General features: G+C 39.5%; 1 protein-coding gene across 5 annotated transcripts in view; it reads right to left on the bottom strand.

Annotated features, from left to right (window-relative positions):
• Positions 1-1186: 1186 nt before the first annotated feature.
• Positions 1187-10653, bottom strand: part of KLHDC10 (kelch domain containing 10) — a 56036-nt gene continuing 46569 nt past the window's right edge. For 4 of the 5 annotated variants that reach the window (XM_036909033.2, XM_036909034.2, XM_057504760.1 and 1 more), the window contains 4 exons: positions 10220-10286; positions 9649-9696; positions 7665-7804; positions 1921-7045 (listed from right to left, as the gene is read on the bottom strand). In XM_036909033.2, coding sequence (XP_036764928.1) covers positions 6836-7045; positions 7665-7804; positions 9649-9696; positions 10220-10286 — 465 coding nt within the window. In that variant the 3' untranslated portion in view covers positions 1921-6835. Of the gene's footprint in view, positions 1346-1920; positions 7046-7664; positions 7805-9648; positions 9697-10219; positions 10287-10653 lie in introns of those variants that run through there. The other variant, XM_036909035.2, reaches the window with a different exon arrangement.

The raw sequence follows: 10653 nt of genomic DNA, 5'->3' as shown, positions 1-10653 counted from the left end.
CTTGTCTAGCCCCAGGCAGAGGTGCAACTGTGAGACAGGGATTCCCAAATGCTACAAACCTGCTAAATTGGAATCAACTGAGGAGTGGATTCTAAAACATAATCTTTGCGGTTTGGGCCCAGAAATCTGTATTTTTAACACCCATGCCTCATGGTTCAGAAACCAGTGGGTCATGAGTGGGCTTAGCAGCTGGCCTTGTTCCATTCCGTACACCACTTCCAGCACTCTCACTCGGAGCCTGCACTACACATGTGGTATCCTTTACTGTGGCTCTCCCTAAGGAACTTTTGCAGTAGGCCTCCCACCTGGGTAGCACCAATGGTTTTAACACCAAGATCAAGGTGAAGAGCTAATTCAAGACCAGTCCCAGTGCTACTGCTCACATATGCTGCTGTAGGCCTTTGGTCAGAAACACAGAATGTCAGATCTGAGAGGGACCTTGGAAAATATCTTTGCCAGCCTCTTCATCACTTGACAGGTCAGTAAACCAAGGCCCAAAGAGAAACAAATTGCATATAGAACTATTATGGGCTGAGCCACGAGTCGAGCCCTGGTCTCCCAACTCTCCAGGTCATCTCTTTCTAGAGCTGCACTTCTAGGTAGCCATTAGCCACAGGTGACTACTTACATTTAAATAAATTAAACAAAAAATTTAGCTCTTCAGTCACACTAACCACATCTGAAATGCTCAACAGCCAGTGGCCAGTAGCTACCACATATCAGACAGTGCAAATATAGAACATTTCCATTACTGCAGAAGACTAGTGGTCTTGTGATGGCCTGGAACCTGTGCCTTTCATTTGAAGGTAGTATGGAAACTGGATGATTTTATCAGTGTCTTCTCCCCACAAGCAATTACTGCAGGAGATTAACTGCACAGAATGTAGTTGTACTGTTAATATAATAGCTTAGTAATAGCATTTTGACAAAGTAGAATTTTATACATGTAACTGGAAGAACAAAATAACCCAAACCAGCTATAAGCCCCTGAAACCTCTCCCCACAAGCTAAGATGGGCCTTATCAAAGAAGTGAATCAGATACAAACAAAAATTAACTTCAAAGCTCTGGCTGGTCTAAAGTTTAAAAGGTACAGATAGGCTCTATTTCTTATTCCTGGTGTCTGAGGGGTATACACTTTAGAACCCAGAAAAATAAACCAAAGGAAATGAGACTGCTCTGTATAATAAATATACAATATTAGCTATAATGTGGGCTGTGAAGTCTTACAAATTAATTAAGGGGTAGAAATTGTACCTTTTCCTCCTTGTAGATTTATATTATAATATTTAAGATGATTTGTCCCAAGAAGGCATATTTCATTCAATCGTTTGTCAAAGGAAATGCTGAAAAACAAAAGAGGCATATGGGCAATTCTGGATGGGTGGACTTAAAAGTGACCAGGCTTGGAGTGTCCACAACAATTCTAGACTTAAACAGACTTGGGAAAAAGTACTGCTGGGAGAGGGGATCCTATCAGAGGGTGAAGCGACACAAAGCAGAGGTTCTGGAAAGGGAAGCATATGCAATACCAAGGCCAGAACTAGGAACTGTGGTTTCATCTCCAAAGGACCCCATGTGAATCCATACACAAACTCAGCTGGTGGTGATTTGGGTAATATACAGTAAAAGGAAGTGAGACCTACCCCACTGTCACTTCCTCATTGAGGTCCTGAAGGGAGCAAGCAGTGTTCTGCTGAGGGACTACCGTGTGTCCAGGAGTTCTGGATGATGAGCAGAGATAAGGGACCCACACCAGTGGGGGTGGAAGGTGGATGACTCACAAGGTACTATAGAGAAAAGTGGGCTCTGATGGGGTGGAAAAGGGGTGGTGGAGGTGCATGGGACTGATGGTTAGGTCACAGGCAGGTGAACTCACACACAAGTTACTATCAGACAATCAAGGTGGCCTTGAACCAGATAGATTTGGATAAGATTTATTGATCAGATTGTTTTAGAAAACCAACAGCAAAACACTGACAAGGTACATAAATACAGATTGGACATTTTAGGGTAAATTCACTATATTTCCTACTTGCTTGTAGGAAACTGGGGAAGGTGGAAAAGCTGTCCCGATCATATGGCATGCACACCAGACTGCAAAAGGACTTCCACACTATTTAACAGGACTGGGGCAAATAGCTTTAAAGTAAGGCAAGCATCGTGTGTGGCCTAAGCATACCCTGTACGAAGAGCCAAGCCCAGGCTAACACTCAGAGACTGCATATGAGAGAAGCTTCCCTTCTTGCTTAGGCTCTTCCAGTAAAATCCTCACTGGCAGGTGCCTTTATAGGGGATGCCTGGCGTTGTCCCTGCTCAGACTCTGTGTACAAGGAAGTGGCTTTAGAGAACGTCAGTGTGTTTCTGATGCCTCCTTTGTATTCTAAATGTGCAACTAGTAAAACAGCAATGACTACAGCTTGGTGGAACTGCCTCTGACTCACCCTGTATACTGACTAAGCAGGGCCCTTAAAAAACTTCTGAAAAGTAAAAAATAAAAATAAAAACATGAAAATTATACCAAAACGATGTACCACTTCTGAAGCACAATTCAGAACTTCATTCAACACCAGACAAGAGAAGAGGTTGCTTTCCACCGAATCAAATGACCTTCGAAGGGGAACACCATTGGCAGGCATGATCTAGTGGCACACATGTGGAGGTCACAGAACTCTACCCAGCCTACCTCAGGCCCTGCCAACATTCCTAGAGTCCCGAGGTATTTGGGGAACCAGAGCAATTAAGCTAACAGTGATCAGTTTTTGGAGCTTATGATCATGGGACCATAAATATTCAGCCATCCTGGAGCTCAGTGTCAGAACAATAAAGTTTAAGGAAATGGCTCTTTTTGTGCTATATCAGAGTACTGGCAGGTAGACAATTTAGTAACTTGTGCCACTTTCTAAACATCTGTAAGACCACATAAAAACAATTTGGCTTTATCAAATTAAGATCAACATAGTCCTACAAAATAATTCAACCTTTTTCAACATGCCAAACTCTATGGCTGTAAAAGGTATTTCCGAGGAAAAAAATAAGGCTCCTGCAAGAACAGAGGAAAAGCAAGTATTTGTCAAGACCAGAGAAATGTGTTCAAATGATGGGATTTCCTCTGCTGTTTCTTCCCATAGGTGCCAAGAGTTCTTTGGTGGTTATAGAAGGGAAAGCCTACACAGAACTCAGGGCAGGAAACTACGCTGAAGCAGAGGAGTGAAGAGTAACACCTAAACTCAGGACTACCACCCAGGGGTCCTGATTTCAGCATTCAACAGCTCTCATCAAAGTGATCAATCACAGCTAACTGGGCTGCTTATATATTTGCTGGTTTCCAGCCCCTCCTTGATTCTTCCTTTTTCTTTTCTACCTACTCATTAGCCCCACCCATTAAGAAGGAGGTGCTTGCAGGAAAGGGATAGGGAGGAAGAAGAAATAAATCAACTTTTTGATAGAAAAGCTGAAACACTGATTATCTATGGACTTCAACTATCTGTGCTTTTCTTGCTATTCTAGATAACCAAAGGTCACTGTTAATATACTTTTTGCTTAGAAATGTTAATGTTTATTTTTATATTTTTAAATCTAGCTATGTAATGGATGTGATAGTTTAAAGCAAATTTTTACATCATGTCACTAGAGCCCTGAAAAATGAATCTGCCAGTGAAAAAGATTTCAGTTTGGCCCCTGAAGAATAGTTAAAATTTCAATCATTCTATACTGGTTTATAGATTTTCCAGGATGTGGAAAATACTTCAATACTTTATTAAATGAAGAAAGCATCATTTTTGTCATTTAATAAAGTATTACATTCACAGATAAATTAGTATATACATGGGAGAACTGACAGTATTAAATATTAGGTTTTAATTCTCTATTTGTGAAACTCCTTACAGGTAGACTTCCTTGTTCCTGGGCACAGATATGTGGAAAGATATGCAAACATGAGATAGTACAAAGATAACTGGGGAAAAGTCTCAACTCTTAACAAACCCAAGGAACAAAAAGTCTCTTAACAATTGGAGTAAGAAAACACGGACTTGAAAATCCAGCATGACCAAGAGTTGGCTTAAGCCAGCCAATCACATTTCAAATTCTTGGCATAATTTGACTCCAAAGTAATGAGCTGGCTTCCCTAGACAGACAAAAAAAGTAGTCTAACTGCTTTATAGTCACACCCTATACATAATCTGTATATATCCATATGTGTTTCTCTATATTGCACTGAAATTTCCAAGACTGCAGTAAGGTGGCTGGGAGTACCTCAAAGAGGCAGAGAGAGAAGCAGCAGGCATCAGCGTCCCTAAATCGAGTAACAATGCCAGGGATTCCGAGTGCTGGTTATAGGTACACTAAAATGCCTGGGGACCCTTTATATAAAATTCTAGTTATCTACATTTAAGTCACCATACATACAGTCTCATTTGGCATCCAGAATATGTGCACATGTGCAGTTCTACAGCATTCAGAGCTGGTCATACAACATTTTCACTAGTGTTTTATTAAAAGAAGACACTTTAGACCAAAGTTATGTACTTTTATGAAAACGTTACACACAAAGTCTTGGACATCAGGCCTCCAAAGTCTACCTCAAAGAAGACTGGCCTCAGGAAGTTTTTAAAAAGATGCTAGCACGTGTATATTGAACCAGCCTATCTTTCTTGCTCTCTGGCATAGCAGAGCTAGAGACCTGCTTATTTCCCAAGGTCCATGGAAGGATAAGCACAGAGGCTGAGCATTCAGTCTTTGGTCCCTACATAAATCCATGACAAAAAGCCTTTCACCATGCTAGACAGCATGACTTGTTTGATTCTGTCTATATTTCCACCAAATATCCAGAGACCAGGCTAGAGTCAAACAGCAAAGTTGTGTTTTGAACTAATGGGGTTGCTCACACTGCCTTGCTCTGGAGAGAGCTCCTCATTGAAGCAAGCCTAGCAGTGAAGAGGTTAAACATCCAACAGACTTGGCCATGGCAAATGGGGGTGGGACCTCTAGAGGAGTTACTCCTTTTTCTGCCTCTCCCTCACACCCCTCACTCACAGATGAGTGGGTATCACAAGACCTCACAGAATACAGGCTCCATAAACTCAACCCAGCATGGATGGGATGTTACAGTAAAGCATGGAAGTTAGGAGTTCAAGTCTAGAGCCACAGTTTTCTCTTTCCCAGAACTGAATACTGGATGATAACTTTTTAGCCATAACTCAAAGGTGATTTTAAATCCACACATGAGTTAAAGAGAGCGCCCCTGTGGAACAAAGGAAAAAGAAGAATAACTTTAAAAGCTAAGTGAAAAAGAGGCACTTAAAGGAAAATGTGTCCCACATCTCCCACCTGAATCTCCTGTTCCGAGGTAACCAGTGGGATGATCGGCACAGCACTGTGCCCCTCTTGCTTGCCGTTAGCACCTTCCATACACCTGAGGACTTCCAAATGCTCCTGTCTCAGTGACTTGCTCATCTAGTGGCTTGATGGTAAAGCAAGTGAAAAGTCAGGGTGTTTCTTTTTTAGAATTAAAAAAACCAAAACAATCCAGAACTAAAATTTCACACCACAGAGTAAATGATCCTGTTTCATTCCTTCCTAATCTAGTTTTTAAAATGGTACTTAGTTCTTTAAGAAGGATGACCTGTGGCTTTTCCCTCAAGATCTTTTATCCAATTACTAGACAATTACTCATAGCACCATGCACATTAAAGCAGACAGAAAATGAGGCAAAAAGCTAAGAGAAAAATCAAGGGCCAGTTGGCTTTCTAAAGATAAAACCCGTTGCTTGAGAAAATGGCAGGTGCATGGCCCTGAATTAGAAAAGGAAAAAGTTTTGAAAATGAAATGGCCAATATGTTGGTCAAAGCTCACAGCCCAGAGCAGGAGCCCTCCCTGCCCTGCTCTTTTCTGGTTTCTCACAAGCTTCCATTTATGTCCCATGGCATTTATGCTACATATTTATGGTCTACAATTCCCCATGAAGAAGTCAAAGAGATACCTGAAACCATTTAATAAGCATAGGAGAATTTCAAAACTGCCCAGAATGACAAACTCTGACCACCATAATTTTCTTGATTTGAAACATTCTTGGTGCTATAATTTCTAAGAGCAACACTAAACAATGCAGCTATAACACACAAGAAGTCTTTTGACAAGCCAACTCTAACGACTACTGGCACCATAAAGATGAGGAAAGAAACCATTAACCAAGAGCTGCTGAGCTGCTTAACTGCCCTCTAAAGCCAAAGGGCAGATCTGGTCTCTGTGCAGCAAGATGCCAACAACTGCTGCCACTGGATCCAGCTACTCATCTAGATGCATCTTGGAAAACAGCAAACTAAACATATAGGTTTACATAGAACCTGCAAGATTCTTCAGGTTAGCCATCTTCTTCAATCCACAAAACTTGTTGTTGATGCTGGATGTTGTAACTTGTTGGATTTAAATTTTTGAAAATTTTTTTTTGTTTTTGTTGCTCATGTTGCATTAGTTTGTAGAGCACCAGCTGACAAGGTCATATGTTCAGAGTTCCTTTGAAAAATCCTGTATCTTATCTTGATTCAAACATTATTAAGGTACTTTCAGACTTTCTCTTAACTCCATCAAGGAAGAGGGAGTGTGTATGTGTGTGTGTATTGGGGCGGGAGGGAAAGAAGCAACGGAAGAAGCACGAGGGAGAGTGAGATTTCCATGAACTTAAAACCAATTTACAGAAAGGCATCTGATGTATTTTCTGAATAAGGCCTTGATCAGGGTAACCAATCCTCTTTGTAGCACATGCTACACTGCCCATAAATAAAGGAGTCTCTTTAAATTAACATTTCCAGTATCAATGAACAGTCCAGAAATTCTCATTTCAAGCGCTCGATGAGTCCCTGTGTGAGTCCAAGGTGCAGAAGCTGTGTTCGGGAGAGGTTTGCTAGGTTAGGGAAGGCCGCAAGCAGCTTCTCCCATGCCAGTTCCAGCAGGCTAGGTACCACCAGCCAGATCTTAAACAATGACCCAGTCCGTTTGTTTTCATGGATGTTCACAACTCCTCCATGAATGTACATGCAACCAGCCTATGAACAAATGGCAGTCAAAAGAGGATAAATTCAAATAGGAGAGAAACATACTTGGGCTGATGATTTGGCAAAAAAATGTATAGTATGCTGAATTGAGATGATGTGAGACAAAAAGTATTTCTTTCTGATCCCAACTTAGTGCAGAGATTACAAAGGGTTTAAATGATGAATGAGTTACTAAGGGGGAAACCTATAGTTTTTTTCTTACTTCAACAAGCATTAAATTAAGACTATATTAAGTATATGTTATACCAAATACTGGGGATATAAAAATGAAAATAAAGGTCTTTGCCTTCAAGAAACTTGTGGGATCTTCAATAATACAGCATCATGGGGGTGAAACTCTTCTGCCCTCCCAGGAAGCATCTTTTACATCACCGTCAGGGCCCAAATGCCATACATAGTATTTCTTTTACATCTATGCTACCCTTGTAAAATGAATATAATGTTTTTCTCCCCTTTACTCAGAGGAAGGGCTATCTTTGGAATAAAGTTTTAAAAACACATTCTTAGTCCAAAGTTGCTAATATCAGAATGTTTTTTTCTTGCTATATCCCTAAAAATATTTCCTTATTATCTGCAACTATGTAAGGAAGATATGAAAATAAAAACTTACTGGTGTAACAGCTGCACAGTGAAAATAAACTGGTTCTGGCATGGTTGCTGGGAGCTTTACCCACTGAAACGTCTGCAGATTCAACTTCCAGATATCTCCTAGGATAACTTCTCCATTATAGCCTCCACAAATAAACACATCTGTCAAGAAAAAAGAGGACAAAGATCACACAGAGGAAGAGCTACAGCTACAGCATGCTTTGTAGTAGATCACACAGCTAACTGACACGGGACCAGTTTGGTGGGTTTCTCCATAACACACTAGGTGTCCTCCCTGTTGCTGTCTTGTCTTTCAATAGAGTATTGGGTATGGACACTATGTTGGAATCTTTGTTAGAATTAAGGATGTAAGCCTCTTAGAAGGTTTCATGTCTGGATTCTCAAATTCAAATACCTACAGGTGACAGGCAAATAAAGTGAATGTGCAAGAAGGTCCAGAAAAATAAATAGGAGGTCCAGGGAAAACACACAGGAGTGCACATGCTCTCAAAGGGGAGATGGTGATGCCACTCCAGCTGGTTGATACCATGTAGGACTTAAGGTCAGCAACTGCCAGATCTTACCGTTTTTTCAAGAGAAGCTGGAAATCTGGATTTTTTAAAAAGTGAAACATTTTGATTTTTAAGTTTTACTAATTCAAAAAATTTTAATACACATATGAGTCAAACAAAACACATCTGCAGGCCGTCAGTTTGCAAACTCTTCTTCTAGATAAGGTTCTGGAAAGGACATTTATCTGCTCATAGAGAAAAATGTCTTCTTTGTAGACATTTGACCTGAGGAGAAACAGTCACTGCAATGTTCAGCTTGGGGGCACAAAAGAGGCTCTTCCAAGCTTTCTTCACCCAAAAGAGGACATTTCGAAACCTCATTTCATCTGTATGATTCTTTATGTCAGGAACAAAACCGTCCCCCAAATCAAAGGTTTTGTTGTCATTGTTTTGTTTATTTTTGTATAGTCAGTTAGTTATAACCAGTTAGACACCTTCTAATAAAGGCTATGTGAACCTGCAAACTAAATGCCAGAACTAAGGCTGAATTCTGTTTGTATGGTGTCTGGCCTCAAAGAATCAAATGAATAGATGTCTTAAGTCAGGTCTACATCCTTCAAGCCAATACTTACTTAAACTATAAAATACGCTGGAAACTTTTTTGGCTGGGAGAAAAATACAGCTCCAAAGCAAAGTACACCTTTGCTTCTTAGACAAAGATGAACATTGCCACTACCTATAAATACTATCCACAAAAAAGAAGCATAATAAAAAGCACCTCTGTATTAGAGATGGCAGCACAATCCTACTTAAATCCAAATGAAATTACTGTAAAGATACAAGCACTCAAACTCATTTATACACACCTTTCTCATAGAAAAATACTTTTCAGGTGGTATATCAAACTAAAAAATACGCTGTAAATTAGAAGACAGGAATGTTATCCCAAGGAGTCACTTATCACACTCAGCTAAAGGAGCTGCAGCTGGCTCACTAAAGCGAGACAACGCCACTATTGTAATGTGGCTGGAGAATAAGCTAAGAGTCCTATTGGCATCAAACAGTGAACAGAATAAACTTTATGAAATGACACTCTGAAGTAGTTATTACCATTTTAATACTGAGGTATTACTAAAATGGCTAGCTAAAATTATTTCCGAGATCTCTATTACACATCAAGATTATTAGTATTATCCACCAGAAGCACAGACATCTGTTGAGGTGGCGTGCTGACAGATCAGGTGGTATACTATATAATAAAAGCTTATTTATCACCGATTCTTGAGTTCTCAGATAACTAAGGGAACCCAACACACCGTACTAGTTTACTTTATGAAAACTGCTGAGAGAAGCATAACTTAAGGATTTTCCTTACAGTTTAAACTACAAGAAATAGACTCTTCCCAAACTTATGCCTTTTTTAAGGAGCTATCACTAAGAATAAGATATTCACAGCATATACAATTAGAAAAATGGAATGTTTAGCATCCTTACCATTCTTTATCTGAACACAACTGTGACATCTTCGGGCTGCAGGAAAACCTGCCAAACACAGAAATTCCACAAGAAGATTGGAGTAACACTGACATGCCACAGCAAAAGGCATACTATGAGTAACTCACTCACAACAGTCCCTTTGTTGCATTAAGCAAACATTGACTAGTCCTTCTAATCCTTCCTTATTTCACCTAAAATAAAGTGGTCAGAAGTCTCACCATAACAGTACCATGTTAAGTTCCAGGGAAACAATGTGCGACAGCAGGAGTAGGAGTTACTGGTGACTTTCCCAAGCCTTTTCTCCCACAAAGAGACAGGTAGATTTTGATTTAAGTGCCAATCTCTTATCCCACCATAATTTCCCACTTTCACAGAATTCAACAATCCCCATTAAAAGTCTCTGCTCAATTGTTGAACAAGAATAATAATTAGGTTAAGAAATACAAGCATTTCTAACACCAATATTTTACTTGTCATATAATTTAATAAGATTGCTTTTTTCCTTCCAAAACAAGTAAAAGTATAAAACACTTTTAGTAAAGATAAATTAATCATTTTTTCAATTTACCTATTTTTTCATGGGGTTTTGTTGCAATTTCTTCCCATGCATTCGTTTCAAGGTTGTATGCATGGATCTTGGAGAGGAAAAAAAGGAAGATACACAAATAATTTTAGCTAACCAGAAAACTGGATTTTTAACAACAGAGTATACAAATATATATTCTAGGTTGAAAGGTTCTTTGTTTTTCTCTGAGCTTTTTTAATTCTACTGTAAAGCAAAACTTTAAATAAAGCAGTTGGAAATTAAGCACATATATTATTTCAACTTTTTAAAAATCACAGAAAAAAATGAGTAAGAAAGTTGGAATTTTGTTAACTTCCACATTCTACATGAATATGTATCATTTTTATAACAGTAAAAAGCAAGTGTTGGTAAGAAAACATGGGAATGCAGTTTCAAGAAAACCTGAGAAAGACCAGTAAGGTTCCAGACCAGACCAG

This window comes from Manis pentadactyla, chromosome 7 (assembly GCF_030020395.1).
Source record: "Manis pentadactyla isolate mManPen7 chromosome 7, mManPen7.hap1, whole genome shotgun sequence".
NCBI lineage: Eukaryota > Metazoa > Chordata > Mammalia > Pholidota > Manidae > Manis > Manis pentadactyla.
The sequence above is the reverse complement of the archived record's forward strand: the minus strand, read 5'-3'. Positions and strand labels throughout refer to the sequence as shown.